Raw genomic sequence first — 26,146 nt, 5'->3', positions numbered from 1 at the left:
ACTCATGCACCCATGTGCACACCCACACACTCAAACCGCTTGGGTACAACCCCTTGGCAAGCTGCTAAGGCCAGTTACACACCATGCTATGGACGGACAAGAGGTGGAAAAAGAGTCGTCCGCTGCTCTATGTGTTAAAAGGTCATTGGGCCTAATTTTAGCACTTACTAGACATTTCTGGGCGGGGGATCTCCCCCGTCTTGAAATTCGGGCGCCCTCAATGCACAAGATGACAACACCTTTTTTCGAAAAGAGCAATGTAGGACTAAGAAGAATTGAACCACCACCAATTCTCTCATACCTCAAATTCATTACCATAAGGTGAACTGCCTTTTGGTAAATTTGTTCACACTTTAGTGTCTAATCAAAGCAATGGACAACTTGCACATAACCCGGCCGCCCGAGGCTGTGTAACCACCCTGGTTTCCTCCGAAGAATGGAAGAAAAGTGTGAGAATTGAGTCAGGATGAAGAAAAGAATGTCTCTCTCTCTCTCTAGCTGCCCACATGTTAAAAATAAATGTAAGAGTGAGTTTGCCCTCGGCGAGACTAGAATCATGGGACCTTCTGCCATCCCACGTCCGCAGAGAAGATCCCGCAGGCATGGCCGGTGTCTGCCCCTCCTCCTCCTCCTCCTCCTCCTCCTCCTCCTCCTCCTCCCTTCTTCCTCCACCACTCCCTGCGAAGACATCGATACCCGCTTCGCTTCGCTCAAATCAGAGCTGCCGTCGCCACAATACCCTTCCCCTTTTGCTGTCGTTGCTTCTTTGCCTGACCTGGTAAGACCAATCCATTGACTCTTCTTAATTTGGATTATCCAAGCCTCGACCGTTTCAAGCCTAGCTTGTTTTGAACTCTGCAGTCAGTTATCACATTGATGGACCTTGTCCTCATCACAACACAGATAAGCGAGTAGTCGAATTCACAATCACGTATTACGTTGATGGACCTCGTATAAGAAATGCCAGACGCATCTTGTTAAGTCTTTGATTTTACAATGCCTCACACAGACTTGACACCTGATGCTCACCACAGATAAGCAAAACTTACATCCCCATTACCATGTTTCATAAGCAAAACCTACATCCCCATAACAATGTTTGACATATCCATTGGAGACTATCGCAGACGGCAATTCAGGTTGACATTCTTATGTAATATGGAACAAGCTTTGACTCTAACAGACGGAGTTTTAGAAAAATCACCACCCACATTGTGAATTACAGCAATATCATGAGCTTCTGAGGGAGTGACCCCAAACCTAGCAGGTGTGGTTGGGGACAGGGGTTGCTGACCCTGGGGCATGCAGCGCCTCTTGAGCAGTACATGAACACTACAGGGAAAAACAAGGGAAAAGAGGCCCTTTCCCCATATGGGAAAATGTCAAAACTTCTTATGTATTAGATCTAAAAGTATGCATCCTGATGCCTTGCACAAAGTAGTTAATCCCAAATCAGTGCAGAATTCTTCTATTTGGGAGGCATCCAATGATGAGGTCTGCAAATTATGCCTTGTTGCTTACTGCCTACTGGCATGGTTTCTTTGCATGTCTGCAAATTAGAGAAGCTATATAACCTGCATCATGCACCAAAACATTGCTATGATCTGTGTCCTTGTTACATTCTAACAGTGCAATTTGTTTTTCTGCCTGCAGAGTACCCTACATTCTGCAATACTATCTGCACACATGCAAGACGGCCTATCTAATGCTGAACATATCACTCTGTTTGCACCAACTAATACAGCTTTTCAGGCCACACTGGCAAATTATACCCTTATGTGTGAGGAAAATTTTTACCTGGTCAGCCCTTGCTCAACAATCCAGCAGCTGTTACATTCTACAAATCTCAAGCAACTATTACTTAACCATGGTATCCTCTATTACATCAAATATTTGTACATTTTTCTTCTGTTATCTTTCAGAATTGTAAATAGTATGATCTCTTTTGCAGTGGTCATTGGTGAGTTTTCTGTAAGTTCCTTGGCTGATGGCAAACTGCTCCAATTTGCTGGTGGTTCTGTGGAGAAGGTGTGAGAAGTATTGAGTTGTGTGACAAGGAAAATTGAATGAGTTGCTTCCTCTTCTTGAATGTGCTCTCGATTCTGCACAATCAGTGCATCTAGCCTCATTGATTGTTTGAAATTGGACTGCAAACACACTGTCCAAGTCATTTTCATGAAGTTTTTTCACACACCCTTAATATTCATGTGCTTTTACCTCAAGTTCCAAAGTTTGTGAGCTCAAAGGTGTATGACTACTATTTCATACTCACTTTTCAGGGCTGATTTGCTGATAAGAGATCTGCATCTTGCTTGTTTGTAGCACTCTTAAACTAGAAACTTATTTTGCTAACATTGGGCTCTTGCCCCAATGGTTAACCTGACCTACCTCTGTTACCCTGTTAAACTAACAGGTCCAAGGTTCTTTTTGGCATTCTAGAAGATTGCCTGGCTCCATTGATGTGATATGGTATGCTGGGCCATTTGGTATCATGAACTCCATGTTTGGTGATCCTTTGGTAAAATAGATTGACCTTTCCATTACCCTATGGTTCTAGGAGTTCCAGCTGAGTGTGTTTCCTCTATAATTCACACAGGTTTTGTATTTTGGTATTATGATTCAAAATTGTACAATTGTTTACTTGATCATGGTTGTTGCTTTGACCAATGGGGATCCTCGAGCTTGTAGATCTCTCTCTTTAGTCAAGGTGCAAATGGCGCTGGCAGTGAAGGATGGAAGTAGCCTAGTCACGTGGTCCTTTTCTCACAAAGGACCATAGTCTAAATAGTTGGCACTACTTGGCACCCAATCGGCCCTCTCCCCTATGTGAAGATGTGATAGGGCTTGTGCTGAGGAAACATAGCTTGTATGACCAAGATTGAAACACAAAGACTCAAGTAGTGACAAGCAAAACTCAAACCCTAAACACAAAATACAAAACACAAAACTCAAAACTCAAACACAGAGAGAAAAAACTTTCAAGGGAATGAATTCTGTAAATGAATGTAAGAGTGTATAGAATGCCCAAGGGTAGAGCAATGGAGTGTTGGAGAGTGACGTCCACTAGAGACGGATCCTGAGTGTTCTAACCACTAGTCGAAGATGAGAGAGTGCTGAATAATGAAGGGCAGCAGGCTTGTCACCAAAACACAGCACTGAGAGGCTGAAATCTGATAAATGCAACACTGTACCACCAGAGAAGGCTGAGAATTGGTCACCTGAGGCAAAGAACTGTCATGTGACAATAGGAGAGGCATGTGCTGATGTAGGCAGCCTGTTGGACAGTAAAACATAGGTATTGCAGCAGTCATCCAGTGGGAGAGATGGCAACAACATGTCACGGTTGATTTGGTGCGATGGTGACATAGCAGATGGAGATCTACAAATAGCAGGGCAATAGCTGAAAATAGCTTGCCTAGGGTTGGATAGTGATGGGCTACAGTCAGTGATGACTAGACAATAGCTGAAAGGTAGTTGATGGCTGAAATCTACACGGTAGAGTGAGAAACGTGCACAAAAGAATGAGGCTGAATGGTGGTTAGCTTGTCTATTTATAGATGTACATTGGCAAAAAATTAGGGTTTTGGGGGACCACTGAAACTCTCTTGAATTATGCACTAAATTTGCATTTTGCATTAATTAAGCGTGCTTTAGGAATGTTAAAAAATGCTGATTAGCCCTAAAGCATGTTTTAGCTCAACGTCCCCTATCAAGTCCAAAACTGAGCTAAAAGGAGAGACCAACAATGTTTACCCCAAGGCACCCACCCCAAAGCAGCCAGGGCATCGCAGAAAGGATGCATGTTGGCTATCCAGTGGCCTACCAAGTCTATGGAGGTCTCGTCAATATGGCCTAGTGTATGCAAAACCTATTTTTCTTAGGAGTTTGTTGCCAAAGGGGTTATGGTTTTTGGGTTCCATTGGAGGAAGGGGTGTCACCCTTGTTTTGGCTTGCCTTCGCATCTTGTGAGTTCTTGCTACTATTGGTTTTCCCTCCTGAAGAAGAGGCAACCAACCCTTGCTCCTTTGAATGGATGTGCATGGAGGACTTCTTGTGGAATTGATCATGCAACCTCACGTAATGCAAGAATTGTTTGCTTGCCTATGCTAGTTATGCCAGTCTGCCATCTCCTAGTTGTGAGCTCTTGTTAGGGTGTGACAAAGACATAGGAGCTATGGCAATTTAGGTGCATTTTATTTATTTGTCGGCTTCTTGTGTGCATTCCAAGACCAGTCTTTGCTTTCCACAGTCAGTCTATACTTGCCGGACATTGTCATAGTCATTTGGGATTTTTCCAGGGTCAACCCTAAACTTTTTGGCATTTTTCTTTAGTGACTAGTATTAAATGTTGGCAACCATCATCGACTGTAGCCCATTACTATCCAGCCCTAGGTGGGCTTGCTTTCAGCCATCGTCCTGTTGTTTGGAGGTCTCCATTTGTTGTGTCATCATAGTACCTGATCAACCTGTGTTTTTTAGCATTTGGCGCCAAGCAACAGGCTGTTGCCATCTCTCCCACCGGGTGAGTGTTGCAATATCTGCATTTTTGTTGTCCAACAAGCCGTCTACATCAGCAAACACCTCTCTTGTTATTGCCTGACAATTCTCTACCTTGGGTGATCAGTTTTCAGCCTTTCTCTACTGGTACATGGCTGCATTTACTAGATTTCAGCCTCTGATTGTTGTAGTTTGGTGACCAGCTTGTTGCCCTTCATTATTTAGCACTATGTCATCTCCGATTGTTTGGTGGTTATTGTACTTGGGATCCGTCTTCAGTCGATGTCACTCTCTAACACTACATTACTCTTCACTTGTGCATTATGTACACTCTTACACTCATTTATAGCATTCATTCACTTCAGAGTTTCTTCTCTTTGTGCTTGTTTTCGTGTCTGAGTTTTGAGTTTTTGCATTTTGTGTTTTGCTTTTACGGTTTGAGTTTTACTTGTCTCTGTCTGAGTCTTTGTGTTTCAATCTTGGTTGTACATGTTGTGTTTCCTCAGTGCTAACCCTAGCATATCTTCACATTCTTCTGATCCCCAGCTATATGTCCACACCTCAACTAGAGAGCATGTATTGTTTGTGCTTTATGTGGATGATCTTATTTTGATAGGTGACCATGCCCAAAAGGTCAAGGAAACTAAGGTAGCACTACACGAGGTGTTCGAGATGATGGATACGGGTCTTCTTCATTTCTTTTTAGGCCATGAGATTTACCAAACTTTGAGGGGGATTTTCATCTCCTAGTAGTGGTATATGCAGTTGTTTTGGCCACATTTGAGATGGAGGGCTGTAAGGTCATTTCTACTCCTATGGGTTCGAACTAGAAGGCTATGGCCCATGTAGATTCTTTGGTGGTGGATGCTACTTGCTATAGGCATTTGATTGGGTCCTTGATTTGGCACTCGGGTTGATTTGTGCTTTCTTGTAGGTTTGTTGGCCGTGTTCATGAGTGAACCCTAGATTGTACATCGGCAGGCTGCTATGAGGATTTTGTGGTTCTTGAGGGGGACCCCCATTGGTATTCATTATCTAGCAGGCACTTGAAATTCACCTTTGGTCCTTATAGGTTGGATGGATTCAGATTGGGGCTAGAGATGCATCAAAAGCTGTCTCCATAAATCACGGTATCAACGAGGGATCCTGAAAAGCCTCCTTGCTGTACGAAACGATATCAACACATTGCAACTGGCAAGGGTGGCATCTGCAACAACTGAAGTCAAGCCCAAACGTGCCATGCGGTTAAATTTTGGTCTGAGCTCATGTTTGCCTTCCCAAGAAGTAATCACGAGGCTGCCAACAATTCCAGTTGAAAAGAGTTAGTAGCTAAGCGGTCCTCTGCTGGATGCCACTGAGCCTTCTGGAGAACCAATTTCCAGGAACATACCAAATGAGCAAGCAGGGATGATGAAGGACTAGAAAACCGAGAGTCTACATTAAGAACATGCCACCAGGAGCTCCGAATTTGTGTATTACCATGCACAAGCCCGTGATCCTCAAGAAAATAACGGGCTATAACGACCCACCGGTGATGATCCACGCAATGGCACGAAAAAGAGACCTACGAAGTGCCAGCATACGAGTTTCGACATCCAAAATAGCCCCACCACCCATGCGTTTGGGGTTACATGTATGCGACCAAGGAATCCATGAAATGCCTGCATGCAAGGAATCCTTCTTCCATAACATGAAATGAATGTGCTGAGTAAGAGCATTCAAAGTAGTAGTAGTCCAAGGCAGCAATGGCAAGAAATATGTGAGCATTGGCAAAATAATTGTCTGAGCCACTTTGAGGCGAACATGGAAGGGCCAAGATTGCGACTTCCAATACAGAAACTTGTGAGAGTGCGCTGCGGAAGAGGAAATACGAACACGGAGGGGGAGAGAGAGAGAAAGCAGAAAATAAGGAAGAGAAATCTGCACTGACTGAAATGAATGCTGAATACACTGAAATGGACTGATCAGTCCCTGCACGCAGCCCACAGCGTCAGTGAGGGCGCCAGATCAGGCTGATGATGATGGCAGCACCACTACGGGGGAGAAGGAGTGTCGGAATCTGCAAGAAGACAAGTGATCAAGTGGGGAGGGGGGCTGCCTATAAATAGGCAATGGACAAACCCTAACCCTAACCCTAAAATGGGCGCAAACCCTAAAAATGCCCTAAAATGGGCGCCCCATATCAGTGACCAAAAAAGTGGCCGGGCAGCCAGTGGCTGCCCACAAAAAGAGGCCAAAAAGAAATACACAACCTAAGACAGCTAGTCAAGAGTGACTAACCTCCCCCATCATAACACATGACAGACATGTCAGAGCTCCTAATGTCCTCGTCTGACTCAGACTGAGGCTCACAGGCAGGAGATGACAAGGCATGACAAACATGATTGCTAACACCCCCTCTTAGATCCTGGATGTGGCTGAAGGCCAAAGAAGAAATAGATCCTGGAGTGGCAAGAGGAATGCCAATGTCGATGAAGTCCGTCGATGTAGACTGCCGCTGCTGAAGGAGCTCCTCACGATCCTGGGAATCCCCCTCTAAAACACTAGGGGCCAGGGAATCCACAGCCGCATCACCGAGATCGTTCCCCTCTGAAAGGGATGGGGGGTACGAGGGAACCACCGGAGGAGAATGTGGGGGATGGGAAGGAACCTGTGGAATAGAAGGTGCACAAGCGGGAACGGGTGTAGCAATAGACGCCGCGGAGGACCCTGCATCAAAGAAGGGGAATGGAGCCTGTAAAGCCTGCTCTCCTGCCAACCTGTAGATAAGATAGCTCCTGTAGAAGAATCCTCAATAACAACGGCATGCTCGGTGAAGATCACTCGTGTGCCAAGCCTCGTAAGGCCATAAACTGAGAGGAGGGGAAGGCCCAAATCCGGAACATATAGGGCCTGTGAAAAGGAGCTCGAAGGTCGGTTGGTAAACAAAGGCAATGTGCCAACACCACTAATAGGCACCGATAAAATGTCACCAACAGTGACTGAACCCTCTGATGGACGGAGATCCTGTAACAAATCACCTCGGGGAGTCATATGACTCGAAGCACCACTGTCCACTAACCAAGGCTGCGCAGAAGACACTGCAGCCACGGAAGAAGAATCCTCCTCCAAAGCATGGATATGAAGGAACACTGACTCATAGGTAACAACTGGTGTAGAGTTAGAAGAAGGCTCCGATGTAGATCCATCCTTCTCTCCTGGACGAAGGTGAGGGTACTTCTTCCAGCATTTCTCCTCGGGATGTGTCCCTTTCCCACAGTGTGGGCACTTCAGGCTCTCTGAATCTGAGTCAGAGCCTGAAGAATTGTCCTTCTTCTTAGCCTTTGACTTCGTCTTCTTCTTCTGTCCTCCCGAACCTGTAATAAAGGCTCTAGTGGAGTCGGATCCAATAGCACTGACCTCTCTAAGTCGCTCGTCATGCTCCAAGACAAGCGGGGATAGCTCCTCCCATAGAAGCTTCTCACGGATCCTCGATGTAAGAAGGCTGGTGTAGAAGACATCAAACCGAGGCGATGGCAGCTGAGTCAAAAGAATCATAGCCATGTCTTCAGAAGATATCGTCCGACCGAGGGATGCAAGCTCATCCCTCATATCCTGTAATCTGTTGATGTGGTCCTTCATGGAAGGACTATCATCAATAGCGAGCATCCACAACTTCTTTTCAAGAGATATCCGGTGGGCAAACGTCTTCTGTTGATAGAGAGACGCGAGCTTTCTCCACACGTCCGCTGCAGTCTTCAACCTGTGAACATGAATAAGGACAGAATCCTGCAAACTCAAAAAGAGGAAAGATCGGGCTCTAGAATTGAGCCGATCCCATAAGGCTGCACGATCCATAGATGTCCCATCTGCGGGATCCACCTGAGGCCGGGGAATAGGAACAGAAATAAGCTCCCAAAGATCGAAGGAGTCCAAGATACACTCCACCTTACAGGACCATAGAGAAAAGTTGGAGCCATCCAACCGGTCCTCTTTGGGCAGCGGAGGAAGTACGGGTACCTGTACAGGGGGTACCAAAGGCTGCATCTTCGGCCCACTGGAAGGGGCTCGCCGAGATACATGAATAGAAGGGGGACGGGAAAGAGGAATAGACTCCGGACGACAGTCCTCGTGATAGAAATCACGCCTCCGTTCAGATGAGTGTCGAGACAAAAGCTCGTCATCTGAGTCATCAAAGCCCGTAAACTGATGAGAAGACATCTTCGATATCTGCAAACACCAAAACACAACAAGGGAAGGTTGCCGGTGCCGAAACACAAACACCAGAAGCTCCTGAGCTGGCTGCCTTGCACAGAATGCAAGGATAATGTCAAACGCAAATGTTGACGATGCAATCACCACGGAAAAACAGCCGCCTGCCTGAAAATGCAGCCTGGGAATAGGTCGCCAGTAGGAAAAGAGCCGCCTGAAGATGGAACAACCGCCAGAACAGCAAACGCAAAGATCTGACACCAAAACAGGCCGCCTTGATCAAGAAGATGGTGCAGAGGTGACGCCTCAGCTGTTGGAGACGTCTTGACCAGCAAACGCAAAGTTGTGGGTGTTCTCCCGCGTAAATCTCAGCTCCGTGTACTCTCCTTCGGCTCTGATACCATGTGAGAGTGCGCTGCGGAAGAGGAAATACGAACACGGAGGGGGAGAGAGAGAGAAAGCAGAAAATAAGGAAGAGAAATCTGCACTGACTGAAATGAATGCTGAATACACTGAAATGGACTGATCAGTCCCTGCACGCAGCCCACAGCGTCAGTGAGGGCACCAGATCAGGCTGATGATGATGGCAACACCACCACAGGGGAGAAGGAGTGTCGGAATCTGCAAGAAGACAAGTGATCAAGTGGGGAGGGGGGCTGCCTATAAATAGGCAACGGACAAACCCTAACCCTAACCCTAAAATGGGCGCAAACCCTAAAATGGACGCAAACCCTAAAAATGCCCTAAAATGGGCGCCCCATATCAGTGACCAAAAAAGTGGCCGGGCAGCCAGTGGCTGCCCACAAAAAGAGGCCAAAAAGAAATACACAACCTAAGACAGCCAGTCAAGAGTGACTAACCTCCCCCATCATAACACATGACAGACATGTCAGAGCTCCTAATGTCCTCGTCTGACTCAGACTGAGGCTCACAGGCAGGAGATGACAAGGCATGACAAACATGACTGCTAACAAAACTTAGCTGCCAGTTTCTGTGAAATCCACTCTAGTAGTTGCTATGGCTGAACATCAACACCCAAAGGGTACCCAAGATGCCTGACAATGGAACCACGGGAAACAACCTGTCCCTGCCAGCCCAATGACTGTAAATCGGACTTCGTGCAATTGAGAATGGCTGATTTGAAAGCATTGATATGAAGACCAGAAGCATGACCAAAGAGCGTCCAAACATCTAATGCTTTGCGAAGATTGTCCTTGTCCGCACGCAAAATCATAAAGCTGTCATCAGCCAAGGATTGACTAATGAAGTGCTGTCCAAAAGGAAGAGACAATCCAGCCAATTGAGTAGAAGCTGCCATATGAGATAACATCGAAAGAACCAGATGAGTCGCAAGGGCAAAAAAGAGAGGACTCAAAGGGAAACCTTGTCTCATAGAGCGTGTAAGGACAGATGGTTGGGTAACACCACCATTCAGCATAACTCGCGAAGAAGCCGCAACACTAATGGTGTAGATCAAACGAGACATCCGAGTACCAAAGCCCATAGTAGACATAAGTTCTGCAATGAAAGACCAGTCTAAATAATCAAAAGCCTTTTCCAGGTCCAATTGAATCAATACCACCTCTTGATTAGAGTGCCTTGCATAGTCAATAGCCATTTGCACATTTAAGACATTATGCAGAATGTTTCGGCCCTTAATGAAACCATATTGAAGAGGATGCACAATGGCAGGAAGATGCTTATGGAGCCGATTCGCCATCACTTTGGAAAATATTTTATACATAGAACCCATCAAAGAAATTCATCGCCAATGTTTCAACATAGACGGCGAAGAAACTTTTGGAAGTAGTTTGATAAGTCCTTTCCATGAGGAAGGCATGAACCCTGTTTCCCAAACCTGCTGAAACATAGCCGTCAATGGTTTCACCAGTCGGGTAGCAAAAACCTGAAAGAATTCATTGGTGAGACCATCCCAACCTTGACTTTTATCCTTGGGCAAGTGTAACAAAACATCTGTAACCTCCGCCTTACGAATATCTGTCTCCAAAGTAGTTTGCATGTCATGTGGAACTTGATTGCGGACCAAATCATAGAAAACTGAGCGGGCATGAGTAATTTGGTTAGAAGGTGAAGGAGTAGAACCAAGAAGGTCTAGAAAATAATTCCTACACATATTCACAATAGTCTGAGGATCAGTGACCATCTGACCTTCTGCATCCTGGAGTCTAGTCATATTCTCTTGAGCAAGAGATGCATGGAGAGCTCGAAAGAACTTATGAGTCTGAGAAGCACTATCTTGCAAATTCTCAGTCAAATTTTGCAATTTGGCCTGTTGATAAGATTTCAACTAAAACTCTTTAATAAGATCAGTCAAATGCATAGCCAATGGCAGCAGAAATACATCATTGGGAGTCTCCACCAGTAGAGAATGAACCAAAGCCAACAATTCCTCTGCTGCTTGTCGATGCCGCTGACAAAGAGAGGCATGATGGATCCCATACTGCTGAACAACCCGTTGCACATTAGAGAGCAATCGTTCAAGAGAAGCATTGTCCTCAGAGGAGAAGTCCAATAAAAATCTATCAATCAATTGCTGCATATAATCCTGAAAGATTGAATGCTTCAAATAAGACAAGTTGAAACGCAAAGGGAGTCTATCCAGAAATTGCTTAAAAGGTGCAATGGGTTGTATAAGCATCTCAAGCTGTAGAGGAAAATGGTCCGACAAGGCATACTGCTGCAACACTTTCATTTCCAGCATCTCAGGAAGAAAAGCATCATCCTGCATGATGTACATGCGGTCCAACCGCGACCATGTAGTTGTACACTGCGCAGAATGAAAAGTAAACCCTGTAGAAGAAGGGTGTAGCCATGACCAGAGATCTTGCTTAAGTACGGCAAGAGCAAACGCATTCCACACCCAGCTTTCCAGAGCGTCCATCACCGAATGCTCTGATGTGGACTGTGAAGAATCAACACACATATTAAAATCCCCCATAAAAAAACCCCATCTGCCAAGTGACAAGGAGGTTTGCAAAGTATTTCAAAGATCCCAGCGGGATAAAGGGTCATTTGGAGCATAGAGCCCAATTAACCATAAGATCTCTCCTTCAAATAAAACTTCAATCACCACAAAACGACCATGTACATCATTTTTAATAAGAAGAGGCTGATATTTCTCATGTACAATCATAAGCACACTAGAATAATGCATGGCATGTGTCCCTGCATAAAAAAAGCGAAACCCATGGCAATCCATAACTTTTCTTGCTTCACCGTGACTCTTGTGCTCAACAGCACACAAGACATCCCACTGATTCTCATGCAATAAACTCCACATGGCATGTTGCTTATTGCGAAAACAAATGCCTCGCACATTCCACGTGGCTATCTTCATGTACATTCAAAAAAGAAAATCAGGAATGAGCCAAAGCTTGCCTCGATTTAACATTTTCTGCTAGAATATCAAGGACTCCCTCATCCAAAAAATCAACTAATACGGCAAAAGAGTTCTGATGACCAGATTTAGAGGTAGACGGTGTATCCATTGTCTTGGGGATGGAACGGGGATAACGATGATTCCATGGGGTAATCATGTTACCTCTAGCATCAAAAGCCAACTTAGCAGGTGGGCCCTTCGGACCATCCATATATAGTTTCCTAGTGTGCTGATTGCGAGGAGCAGAAGAAACCATAGCATGAGTAGTGTGCTCTGAAGACAACATGTCTTTCTTGCGCATATAAGTACGCAAGGAATCTTGTGAAGCATTAGGCAGAGTATCCACCATGCCAGCATCAAACCTTTTACCTTTTTTTGCATGTACATCTACCCAGTCATTGTCATGGGAATCCAAACCCGAAACATGTTGTTTGCTTTTATCCAAAACTTTAGGTGGCTGGGTCGCATCCTGCAACGGAGCATCAAGCACCATATCTTCCTTGGGAGGCAAAACGTGCTCAGCATCTGAAGTCGGTTGCTTCGCTGGACATTCGGCCATAAAATGCCCCAATTTTCTACACGAAAAACAATGCCTTGCAAAGTTGCGCCATTTCAAACGAAAGTGCAAAGGATGCATGCCAGAGCAATTAAGACGTAACCAAGCAAGCCTTTTTCGAGTAGTGTCCCATAACATGCACAAACGGTTACGATTCGTGGCCCTTAGGCTCGGGGGAACCAAAATAGTGTCCACAACGGCCATGGTATCCTTTAATAGTGGCCAATAAACAGCCGAACAGTTTTCCACTTTAATTCACAGCGGGCATTCGCGTTGAAGCAAGCGCTGAAAATCTGCCATTGGGCGCCATGGCACAACATGAACCAAACGGCGATCAAAGAACAATGGCAGTTTAGTCAGCAGATCGGCATGATGCTTCTCGGATTTCAACAGAACCTCATAAAAGCCTCGGGGCCCAACAAAAATCTCTTCAACACACTCCCCTTGTAGTAGACTTTGTAGCCACTGGCGAATATAAGAAAGCATTGGGATCCTACCAGTGAAGAAGAGTATAACAGCACGTTCATAAAACATTGAGAATGAGCGCAAAACATTTTTAGGATCCACAGTGGCTTCCAAAACATCTTCAGTTGGCAGAGTCAGAAAACGCTTCATGATTATGTTGAACATAATCACCAAGCAGAGTGTTGGCAAACTCCAACAAATGCTCCCAGTCAATATCCTGAGAATCCACAGAATGAGAAGCAACTTGAGCATAAGAATGTTCTTGATGATCCATTGTATCTTCCGAGGTATGCTTGGTGCGTTTGCCTGTAGGCTAGAAGTCAGGACTAGGTGGCATCTCTTCTGTGCAAGGAACCATATCCTTTGGTTCCTTTGTTTTAGAATCCGGACCAAGGGCTGCCACCGTTTGGTCAATAAAGTCCATGTCGACCAACCATGTTGTATCACCACTTTAACAAGAGATCTGAAGCTATTTACAGGGCGCGCTCTCTCTCTCTCTCTGCTGCCACAATCTGCCCGAAAGCAAAGCAGGATGCCACGAACAGACCTTGTGCAGGTCAGATACAGAGCTACGATTCGCAAGTAAGACGACCTTCACGCCTGTCAGCAGTTGCAAGTACATAGGCGAGCTCCCAGGGCAAATGGGCACAGGAAGATTGACGCAGCGATGGCCAGTGCAGAGCAAAATGTCGGGGCAAGATAACACAGCAGGGTGTCAGGGCGGGAAGGTTGGCAGGGCGAGATGTTGTCGTCAGGGCAGAACGAACCCCACGCTGGACTGAGGGGAGATCTCGCGCAGTGCACAGGGCAGGACGCATGTCAGCAGGTCAGGGGGGAGCCAGTTCCGCCATCGCTAACGAACCTCTTCTCTCTCTCTCTCTCTCTCTCTCTCTCTTGGGTTGAAGATTCAAAGTGTCAAGACAACCCACAAGCTAATTAGGAGTCCATGCAAAGTTCAAATTTGATGCATTATCAACTCTTGCAAATCAGAATCAAATTTCAGCCGATCCTCAATTCCAAGATATTCATCCATTTATATTGTCTAATTTCAAGGGAAATTGGGATAATTGGGGCAATTCAAGGCAATTTGGAGCTATGGGGGTAATCGAGTCAATTTTGGGACATTTGGGTCAATTTCAAGCATTGACGGGTATTGGGACAATTAGATGGACATTCTTTGGGAAAATTTGGGTCATGCAGTGCATATTTGGGGGACTTAAGACATGTGCCATTCGCCCCGTTCCCGTTTCCCGACCTTGGACGTTCCTCCCATTCCAGGGGGTCCCGTTCCCTGTTCCAGGTAACTATGGCAAGCAACCAAGATATAAGCTACATTCTGATATTGAGATAACCACGGATCTCAAGAAGATTCTTGAAGAACGGATTTCAAACAGTTGGGTAGAATTCACCTTGGGAGAGGTGCTTGGGATTGCCAAGCGGGAATTTTATGACGAAATGATAGACATAATTAAGAGGAAGCATTAGTTTCTTGGAGATACCACTAGTGTATTACTGCAATTTGAAGAGGAAATTGGTTTGTTGGGCATTTGGGCTAAATATGAGCATGATGTAAGTATTAGTTTATCAATGGAGGATGTTATTGATCAGTGGACAACATGTGGAAAGGAGAAGAAAGTGGCTAAAAATACATTGTCTTGTAGCAATATACATGGTGGAGGCAGATGCAACAATATGGGGAAGAGACTTTAGGATTTATTTCTTAGAGTCATTACACAAAAAATCACTCAGCAAGGGCTACCACTGAAATGGTTGTGAAAATAGAGGAGTGTGAAACTCCTTGCATTGCTTTGCTTGACCATGGGTCCTATATGAGGGTTGCAAATAATTCTTCAGGGGAGTTCTATGCTGCATGTCCTAATGTAAAAGTGACATTTGGTTAAGAAGAGCAGCACTTCTTTGTGCAAGATAGTTCCTCATATGCAGTGATTTTGGGAGAGTCCTATATTACAGGAGTGTGTATGGAAACAAAGGTGCTTGATGATGGTTCTACTTATGCAAGAGTCAGAAGCAAGGATGGGAGAAAAGCGGTCCAAGTTTTTACCGTTTGTGTTAATTATCCTAGGCATCGGGATATGCTCCGAGAGTCTCCTTTGCCTCCAAATGCAAGGGTATTCAAAGAATCAGATTTTCACTGAGCACTGTTGTAATGCAGGGCTACAATAGTGCTGTTCAGAGGATGTACTCGCCACCTAATGGAATGAAGCATGCATTTACTGCTGGTTATTCTCAGTTTACAACAAATAGTTCATGTTGGTTTAAGCCTAAGGAAGCTATGTACAAGGCTGAACACATATCTATGAAACGGGCTGCTAAGGAACTGAGAGCATTGGGGTTGTTAGATGAAAATGAAGGCATTTTAGGCCTCTTTTATGGGCTGAATATTGCAGACACTATGGCTGAAATTTCAGCAACCATACATGCAGAAAATAAGGTTGAAAATAAAGTGTTATCAGTATATACTTTGGACATGTATGATGCTATATTATTGTTTGCTCAAGGGAAAGGACTACAATGAGCTGAAGCAGTTGTGGAGACAAAATATCAGATGGTTGACAAAAAGATGAAACCAGTTGCTTTGCCGCTTCCACCAGACAGTGAGGGTCTGCATGAGAAAGTATCAAGGCAGCCAAGTTTACGTGATCCTAAAGATATAGGTCATCAGTTTACAGTTGAGACATTACAAGGACTGGAAGTTGGTGCAGAAGGGATTCTTTTGCTTGTTGAAAGAGATTGTTTTATGCAGATGTTGACTAGGCATGGAAAAACATTTGTATTTCAGCCAGTTGAAATAAGTTGTGTGGATCCGAATGTTATCACGTCTATGGTAATATTTATTGTGCCACATGTACCATGGGACTTGAGGCCTATTCTAGTGCCTAAAGCCTACTTGCCAAAGCTAATGGATTTGCTAAATGAAAAGGTATGCATAAAGATCTTGGAGGTCTCTTTAGCCCCGTACTTAAATTGTTGGTTTACTGTGCCAAAAAAAAATGGGGCTTTGAGATTTATTCAAGACATGCAGTCGGTTAATAAAGTGACCATAAGAAATGTGGGTGCAAGTCCTGTGGTGGTTGATGAATTTGAAGAGGCTTTTGTAGGCAGAGCGATCTATTCTTTGGGTGATCTTTACTCGGGGTATGATCAGTTTCAATTTGCAGTTGAGAGTAGGGATATCACAACCATGAAGACTCCCTTGGGGTTAGTACGCATGTGTACTCTTCTGCAGGGGGCAACGAACTCAGTGGCATACATGATAAATGCTATGAATAGGGTACTCAGGGACTTTATACCACAATTGACAATGCCCTTCTTATATGATGTTCTGATCAAAGGGTGTGTAGTGGATGAAAAGAATGAAGAGATGAATACTCATGGATGTAGATAGTTTGTTGCAGACCATATTGTTGATTGTGAAAGAATTTTAACGTGTCTAGAAGAGGTGCATTTAACTCTTTCTGGATAAAAGTCAGTCTTTGGAGTTGAAGAGGTTTTGATTGTTGGACATATGTGTGGGCCCTATGGGCGAAAACCATCACCAGTGAAAATAGATGGGATTGATAAAATGTAAGATGTATACACGAATGTATTAGAGGTGCGTAGATTTTTGGGTGTGTTCTATTTGATATGGATTCCTTAGTTTGAACATGTAGCTAATGCTCTATATCAGCTCTTGAGGAAAGGTCAGAGGTTTCACTGGGAAAGAAAGCATAAAAAAGAAATGAAGAAATTGAAATGGCTCTTGAAATTTGCTCCTACATTGAGAAAAACTGATTATTTACATGGGAAGCCTATCATTATTATTATTGATATAAGCCTAATCGGAATTGGATGGGCGATTGGGCAAGATAATGAGAAAGGGCAAAGATATGCAATTTGGTTTGGTACTAAAGTATTGACCGAACGGCAGAGAAGGTATCCACAGGTAAAAATAGAATTATGGAAAATTGTGATAGCTCTTAAATGTGATAAGGAGTATTTTATGGGTGCTCGTGTAGTCATTCAGACTGATTGTTTGCCAGTATTGGGTATGATTACTAGTTGTGCTATCTCGGATATTGCTATGCTTCGGTGGATTACATACATAAAATCTTTGAACCCTGAATTTCAGCATATTGCAAGAAGAGATAACCTAGTGGCAAACATGTTATCTCGGGCATGCAAGCAAATCTCTTCTCTTTTGATTTCTCTTGTTTTCACCATTGTGTACAAATAGGATCACATGATTGATTGAAGAGTATCCATAGAGTGATCCATTGCTCTCCTCATGAAAATGCATAACTAATTCAAAATACACATATGGCTATTATGAAAGCCAAATTGAAAGGAAATCAATCTAATGGAAGAACATGAGTAGAGATTAGATTAGATTTCTTTAAGTTCTTGAAAAAACCAAATAAAAGTCATAAAAAGAACCACAACATGATCTATTGTAGAGCAACAGAATGCATCCCAACTTTGAGTTATTTGCAGAGATTGATAGAGCCTATAATTGACATATTATCTTGAAGATCATAAGTGAAAGAATAGGTTCATTATTTTATAACAATATTTATTGTTGTTTTAATGATTAAAGGATAATGTTAGTATTGTAACCTCATACTTGAGGCAATACTTGGAAACTTGATTTTGCCATTCTAGAGCATAGTGTAAAAAGTGTACCACAAATAGCATGACCTCGATGAGCATCATGATTGTATCCTCACATTACCACAACCATGTGTTTGGAAGGATAATCTTCATGATTATGTGGGAAGGAGACCATGGAGCTTGATCCTATTACCTTAATTGTGGTATTTGATCACCTTGACTATTCATAAATCACCTTGACTATCATTAGGCTTTACCTTGAGTGTCTAACATTCACCTTGAGTGAGTTTTTCTCTAACCGTAAGTGCATACTATACCACCACGACTATACGCAAGGAGGTTGCTTGTGCTCTTTCCACCACCATGAGTGAGTAGGAACTAACTTGAAGAACTTATTGAACACCATCATGAAGAATTTGTTGAACACCATCATTTGTTATGATGTTGTGATTTTTTTGTTGTTCTTGTCCTACGAAACCTTCTATATCACCCCGACTGGGAAAAAGCTCCACCTTCAATGTTTGTAAAACTACCTCTATCCTGAATGTTAGTGGTACTTTCCCTTGATTGTGTATAAAAACTCCATCCTAAGTGCCAATGGTGCTTTATATTAAGTGTCCACCACCTTGAACATCACTCATGTACTTTACCTGCACCTTGAGTGTGCATCACCTTTATCTCAAGTATATACTCTGATTGCCAAAAATTACATTGAGTCTTTCTTATGCATATCATCCTAAGTGCAAGTCTATATCTTTACCTTGAGTGCTCCAATGACCACCATGTCTATGACATGGTGAAAAAGAAATATCACAAATGGTTTAGGGCATCATCACCTTGCAATGCTTCACCATGATTGTATCAAAAGCACCACCATGACTAGAAGAGACACACAAGATGGCTTCCTTTTTAATCATAAGGCATACCTTAGGGAAGCATACTTTTCTTTTCTCTTAAAATGACTACTTTGCATCTGAAAATCCACAAAGAGAATGCATCTACTTTTCTCCTAGAGCATGTGCATTGCTCAGGACTTGTAGCCTTGAAGGGAGACACCATCAAATTAGGGGTTTTCACATCAACGAGCTATCCATCCCACATCCATAGTATTGAAGGATACCATAGTTGATTCCTCTATCCACATGTACATATCTCTTCCTTTCTTTTCCACTATTTCACATGCTAATGTTGATGGATGGGGATATATAATATGTACCATGAATGAAAATATGCATGCCAAGTTTGAGGATCGAAGGATTATTTTTCTATTTTTCTATTTTTCATGTTCATCACATTTTCATAGATTAGGTCCACATCACCAAAATCAGTAGAAGAATCAATTTGATGTTTTCCCATAATAATATCCAAGGACTCCACCACCACAATTATGTGTTTTATGTCCACCATGAGCCATCTATGTACTCACATGATCATCAACATGAGTGCATATCTTGTTTAACATGACAACATGTTCATTAATCATTTTCCCTACCTTGACCTTGCCTACCTCCTTTATGTGGGAGCTTTCGCTCAACTGCCAAGACCTACGGACTGCTTATTGTTTCAAGCATTCCAAGCGAGCTCTAATGGCTATCTCTCACCTAGCCGAGATCCTACGAGTGTTGTGAGTTTACCTTGATGCTCGATCGAGTACCCTCCTCTCTCTTGCACCCCGGTAGCTCCACGATTCTTGATGCTAGCTCAAGCATTCTCAAGCCTCCTCCATCTCCAAGCTCCATCCTCCATAGCCGCGCGCGCAAGAGAAGAAAAGAGAAGAGAAGAGAAGAAGAGGAGAGGAGATGGTGAAGAGCTTCACCCTCTTGATCCCTCACTCTCACACACACTCACTCCCTCACACTCTCACACTCCCTCTCTCAAGAGCACACACAAACAAGAAGGAGAGAAGAAGAGAGGAAGAAGAAGGCTCTTTTTGCCACACACCAAAGGAGCTTCTCATTCTCTTTTTTCAACTTTATATACAAAGCCCTAAATCCTTTTTGGGCGGTCATTCCTCTTTTACATGGCCAGCCGTAGCCTAGGCCCTTTTTCCCATTTCCCACCATTCTAATTTATCCTATTCCCAACTAATGCCTACACTTTGCACAGGAGCGAGCCTAGCACTCTTTTACACAGATTCGAGGGTGCTTCCGCATTTTAATGGTGTGCCTTTTTCCTCTTTCGTTGCCTTGGCCCGACACCGAAGCTTCTTGCGGGTCGTGTCCAATCATTTGAATTTTTCAGGGATTGGTTGCCGGTCAAGGCGCCTTTTTCTATTTTTAACTTTTTCTGCTTTTATCCTGCGCCTTTTTGCTATTTTCTCTTCTTTCCATTTTTCGCTCCTTTGTGCTGCGGAACCACGGTCGAAAACACGATAACATTACCCCCTTCCTAGCCAAGTGCCAGTCCCATGGCACTGCGGAGGGACATAGTGGCAAGTTAGGTCGGCTGTTAGGCGGAACAGGTAGGTGGGTGGTTAGGGATGATGACCAGGAGAGATGCTGACGTGCTTTAGGCTCGATGGAGATACTCGACGTCTGTCACATGGTTGTGGCGCTGGTAGAAACGCTTGAAGAAATAAGCAATCCCTTAGGATGATGGTATTGGAGGGATTTATTCTGGAGAAACCCCTTGAATGCTGTTTGGTTTGAAAACCCGTGGCTTCGATTGAAGATCCTTGTCTTTGATTTGAAGGTTTTCAGTTTTGAGTTGAAGGTCTTCAGGCTGGTTGAATCAATAAGCGATCCGTAGATCTTGGGGCGTTGGGAATGGATCATTGGACGATGAGGTTCCAAGATCTATGCCAATGGCAGCTTTGCCTTGACTTGATTCAATCAGGGTGGCCATCAGCAGGCAGATGGCCGAATGCCGGTATAGGAAAAGAAGTTTTGATCATTAAGGGAAGCCGTGGGCGATCCTCCGCGGGTAGCCATGTCTTGAAGTGCGAACATAACCTGCAAGAAAAGTTGTGCACTCCCTAAGGGGTGTGTCTGTCTTGCTGTGTAGTGTGTGGTGCACGTGGCAGTGGAACTGGGAGATGGGTCTGACCTTGGGCAAGCCCTTGGTAACGTCCCACACTTGAGGACCCAGTTCATGCTTTGTTGGAGGTGCACTGCAAGTCTTAGGGTGACAGGTCTGAAAGTCCTGCCCTTGATGTGCCCTAACTGTGAAGTGGGGGGGGGAGGGGGGGCTAGGGAGGATCCTAGGTGCAGTGATTGTGGTGCGTCTTTCTTTTCTTTTCTTTAAAAAAAAAAAAAATATATATATATATATAATAGCATGAGGAGGCGTATACATGGAGGCAAGCGGTACAAGGGCATGACAGGAGTTTACTCCTCGTTATCTGAATGGCAGGTAGGGGATGGCGGAGGGCGGGGGGGCCTTGTTAAGGAACTTTCGACTCAACAAGTAGCCTTTGATGTGGAGGCGGGTTTTGAGGGTGGTGGTAGAAAGAAAGGGGTGGTTGCATTGGGTGAATTTGCTGTCGTTCATGTCTTCGAGTAGTGCAACACAGAAAGATGGCAAAAGAGAAGCACACATCATGAGGCGAGTCATGGTGTTGCTGTCTATGGCGTTGGGGTCAAAATAGAGGGGTGGGAGGTGGCGTTCTTGGGGTGTGGGCTCTTGGTGGACTAGGATCCTAATTAGCCTAAGATAATTACAAGTGGTGATGAATGTGGGGTCGGGACAAGAGGTGAACTCGCTAAGAAATCTATCTATAGAGCTATACAAATCGGGGAGGGTGAAGAGAAGGGCGTCCCTATGGGAGGTGCTATTGGTATTATAGATAATGGGGAAATCGAACCTGCCATGGATGGACGGATTGAAGTCTGCCCCTACCCTTCGAGGATACCGCATAAAAGCAGGGTCTTTTCTCTTCGAAGGGAGGGTGTTGCAAAATGCCATCCACGCGTCAAGGTTGACGTAAAAAATGCGTCTCCTCCAAGTGGGTTGGCAATTATATCCTTCCACTGATCTAGGCACCTGGAGGACTTTATATTGCCAAAATTCGCAGTCCTCGGCTCCCCAAGCAGTTGGATGAGTCTCACGTTCCGCTAACCACTTGGCTTTGAGCCTTGCTCCCATAGCAATGACATCCTCTACCAGTTGAATGGACAGAACCCTATTCAAGGCAGTGGGAAACTCAAAGCGTAAGTTGAAGGGGTCGCGGTTATACTCCTGCTATTCCCAGATAATCAATTCGGCACGGAATTCAGCAGGGGGATCTGGGGTGTGCGGTAGGAGAGGGGCAGGCTGTCTTGGAATGGGATTGGTATTCAGCTTTATTTTTGCCTTCTCCACCATCCCTTTCCTGCGGTTGGTTTGAGCCGCTCTTCTCTCGGCAGATGTATCAGGGGGCTGCACTTCCGCTTGTTGTGGCTGAGGAGGTGGTGGGACGTATTCCTTCTCCCGAGGTCCCAGATCGAACTCCGGTTCACCCCCTTCTGCTTGCTCGTCTTCTTGTGCTTTTGCCTCTGTGAAACCGAGGTCATCTATTTCCTGCGCCGTTAGGCCTACCTGTGCAAGATATCTCCTCTGCTCCTCTAGGCTCTGCGGCGGGCCTCCTAGCTACAACGGCATGTGCAGGCCTGCTGTGAGAGCTCTGCGTGCAATGGTTAGTTTCCTTTGTAGCTGATCATTGGCTTCATCTCCTTCCGGTCTGGTGGAGTGGAGCAGTGTATTGAGGAAGGTGTGCTGCTGGGCTATCATGGAGAGTTGGGCCGCCTCTGCCTGATTCTCAGCCAGCACCCTGTCTCCTTCGGCCTTGGCTAGCCGGCATGCTAAGTCCCATACTCTCTGCTCATTGTGATCGGCCCATTCTTTTGCTCTTTTTTTCATATCTTCCAGGCTCTCCCCCATGAGATGTTGCTGCTGGGCCTCGAGCTCACGGTGCAGGCGGGACTGCTCCTGGCGTTCATCTGCGATCTGCGCATTGAGCTGGTCCAGCTTCACCTGCATCCTTCGCACCTATTCTTCCCTTAACTAGTCCAGCTCTGCAACCTCCTATCTGATCTTGTCAAGCTGGCTTTGTGCTTCTAGGTTGACTGCAGATAGTTGATCATTTTTGCGCAGGTGGGCATTCGTTTCCCTCTCCCCGTTGAGACGCTCCATCAAGATTTTTCTCCTTTCCTCCCAGGAAGCGTCGCGTTCCTTCAGGGCTTTTAATTCTTCCGCCTCCTTAGTGCTGGCTTCCTTCCTGAGCACAACGATTTTCCTTTGATATTCTGTTATCTGCTTTGTTCTCTCCAGCTGGAGGGCGGCTTGTGATTCTCTTCCGCTGCCAGCTCCTCCACGACTGTCCTCCTTTCTTCCCTGGCCCTTTGCAACTATGAGAGCAGTTCCTTAACATACTCATCGTATTGGCCTGTTGGAGGTGGGGGGTGGGGCATGGTCGTAATGGTGGTGACATCTTCTATTTTTTGCCTTTTCAGTTCCGGCCTTGGCTCCAGTTCAGCCGCAGCTGCCCTTTTGGCTCCTGAAGCTGGGGTGGTCACGGTCGCTTCCCTTGCCAGCTCCCGTTCCACCAAAAATTGTAGCCAAGTGACCACATTGCTTTCGTCGACTTTTGGGATGGGCCCTTGGGTGGTGGTGCCAAGGGGTGTTGTCATGATAGGAGTGGCTGGCATGGACGGTATGAGGAGGGGGGAAGTTGGCATGATCGGGTTATTTCCTCTTCCTTCTGCAGGGGGCAGGGGTGCGATTTCCGGCACACTGGTACTGGGACCAGGTGCCTCAGGTTGGTGCAGACCCTTTGCTCCTTCCTCGTCTCTTTTGTGCTACTCCTCGATGGAGCGACGGGTTGCCAGCTCCAATTCTTCCTCTTCCTTCCTTCTCAGCTCCTCCTCGGCCTTCTTTTTTCTTTCCTCCTCATCCTTCACCGACTCCCTTCGAGCCCTTTCCAGATCTTCCTTCTTTTTCTTCTTTCGCTCCTCCTTTCTTTTTCCATGCAGGGCTTTGGTTCGTTGTTCCGCATGCCTTTGTGGTGTAGCCTGGGATTCTCCCTCTTCGTCGGCGTCCGTCTCCGTTTCATCAGACGACCCCTGCTACTCTTCTATGTGAGGCAGGGACTGTGACGGTGACTCGCCACTTTCCTCGTCACCTCTCTCTTTGTCTTCTCCTGCTTGCCCTTGCCCTATCGCTTCTTGGATGATTGCCGTAATGATACCTCCATGTTAAGATTGTGGGAGAGAAAGAAGGAGTCTCACTTGAAGCTTTCTTGCTTGCACAATGGGGGAATACACACAAGGGTGGAGGCTGAAAACAGTTTTCCTCTTCTTAGTTGTGTAAGCCAAAAGAACTCTGGTACAAAGAAATAGAAGAACCCTATATATGGGTCTCAAACCAAACTCAACTAACTAAGGTGGCATACTAACTGAGCCACGAACTAGAGTAGATAAGGATAGCTATCATGTAGCTATTATTCATGGGCGGTGTACCAACCGCGTCTGCAACTGACAAGTCGGTGACATAAATACACAACGGTCACCCTGGCGTATCACGAGTGGAGCTCAATATCTCAACACTCCCCCTCGAGCTCAATCCCAATTCCTGCACACCAAGCAGGTCTCTGAACTTGCGCAGCTTCTCTGCGCCCAATGCCTTCGTGAATATGTCAGCTACCTGATCCTCTGTGCTAACATAAACTAGATCAATAAGACCTAGTAAAACCCTCTCTCGCACATAGTGATAATGCACCTCAGTGTGCTTTGTTCTAGCATGATAGACTGGGTTATTTGCCAAGTGTATACTACTCATGTTGTCACAATAAATGATAACTGGCCCATCTGTAGACTGATGTATATCATGAAGTAGCTTATGCAACCAAGCTACCTCACATGCAGCCATTGCTGCAGCCCTGTACTCAGCCTCTGTGCTCGACAAGGCAACTGTAGGCTGTTTCTTGCTGCTCCAAGTGACTGCAGCACTCCCAAAAGAGAACACATATCCACTGGTAGATCGTCTATCAGAAGTACTACCAGCCCAATCAGCATCAGTGTATCCATGCAACTGTATCTGAACCCCAGTCTCATAAAATAGTCCATACTGCAATGTGGACTTCACATACCTGAGTATGCGTCTAGCCGCATCCAAATGTGGTTTCCTTGGAGCCTGCATGAACTGACTTACCAATCCAACAGTATAGCTCAAATCTGGCCTGGTAATAGTCATATAAATCAAGCTTCCTACTATGCGTCTGTACATAGTAGGGTCTTCCAGAAGCTCACCTGCATTTGCGCTCAGCTTCACATTCTGCTCCAAAGGAACTGAAATAGGCTTACAGCCTGTCATCCCATATTTGGACAACATGTCCAATCCATACTGCCTCTGCAAGAGCTGTATCCCACTTGGTAATCTAATCACCTCAATGCCCAAGAAATAATGCAGCTCTCCCAAATCCTTCATCTCAAACTTCTGCTTCAATAGCATTTTCACATGAAGGATATCTTCATCATTGTCACCTGTCATAATCAAATCATCAACATAAATGACCAGTAGCATAATACCTTTCTCTGTTTTTCTCACATAAAGTGAGAAATCTGCCTTGGAAATCTGAAAGCCAATAGTGACAAGATACTGTCCTATCTTGTCAGACCATGCTCTAGGTGCTTGCTTCAAGCCATACAATGCTTTCTTCAACCTGCAAACAAACTCAGGATGAACAACATGCACATAACCTGGTGGCTGCTCCATATATACCTCTTTTTGCAAATCACCATGCAAGAAAGCATTCTTTACATCCATCTAATGTAAAGACCATCCCTTTGATGCAGCCATAGCAATGACTGCTCTTACGGTTGCTATCCTTGCAACCGGACTGAATGTTTCTTCATAGTCAATGCCATATGTTTGTGCATACCCCTTGACTACTAATCTTGCCTTGTATTTGTTCACAGAACCATCTGCATTGTGCTTCACCTTATAAACCCACTTACAGCCAATTGCATTCTTACCTTTAGGCAAAGGTACCAATTCCCATGTAGCATTTGCTTCCAAGGCATCCATTTCTTCATCCATGGCTTTCTCCCATTTTTCTTTTCCCATGGCTTCCTCAAAAGAAGTGGGTTCTGGTTCCTGTATCACTTTAACCATCATATTTCAGCCTATCCACAGGATACCTAGCTCTGGTAGACCTACGCAAAGTAGGTTCACTCCCAGGTGCTCTCAAAACATCCTTGGTCTTCCTTACTCCAGGTGTAACAATAGAAGGAATACCCAACTCATCATCAATGCTCTGTTCTGAGCCACTGGATTCACCATCTACATAAGAGTAACCTGCATTCACATCAAACATGGGCTGATCAACCTTCTCTTTTCCTTTTCGTGATACCTGCATACCACTATCTGCATTGCTTTGAGAAGATTCTCCTGATCTCAATCTGCCTGTCCATGGCGAAGAATGTGAACCACTGCTAGAGGACGCTCCAGGTTCA

The 26,146-nt window shown here is 45.0% G+C and overlaps 1 protein-coding gene across 3 annotated transcripts in view; it reads left to right on the top strand.

Moving 5' to 3' along the window:
• The first annotated feature begins 490 nt into the window (after positions 1–490).
• LOC148022224 (Amidase family protein) overlaps positions 491–26,146 on the top strand; it is a 227,549-nt gene continuing 201,893 nt past the window's right edge. The window contains exons 1-3 of one of the 3 annotated variants that reach the window (XM_087697868.1): positions 491–778; positions 1,654–1,870; positions 1,952–2,028. In XM_087697868.1, coding sequence (XP_087553994.1) covers positions 557–778; positions 1,654–1,870; positions 1,952–2,028 — 516 coding nt within the window. In that variant the 5' untranslated portion in view covers positions 491–556. The remainder of the gene's footprint in view (positions 779–1,653; positions 1,871–1,951; positions 2,029–26,146) is intronic. The other 2 variants (XM_087697866.1, XM_087697867.1) reach the window with 2 other exon arrangements.

The sequence above is a fragment of the Lygodium microphyllum genome, chromosome 17, assembly GCF_053477565.2.
Source record: "Lygodium microphyllum isolate KBCC chromosome 17, Lygodium_microphyllum_v1.1.10, whole genome shotgun sequence".
NCBI lineage: Eukaryota > Viridiplantae > Streptophyta > Polypodiopsida > Schizaeales > Lygodiaceae > Lygodium > Lygodium microphyllum.
The sequence above is the reverse complement of the archived record's forward strand: the minus strand, read 5'-3'. Positions and strand labels throughout refer to the sequence as shown.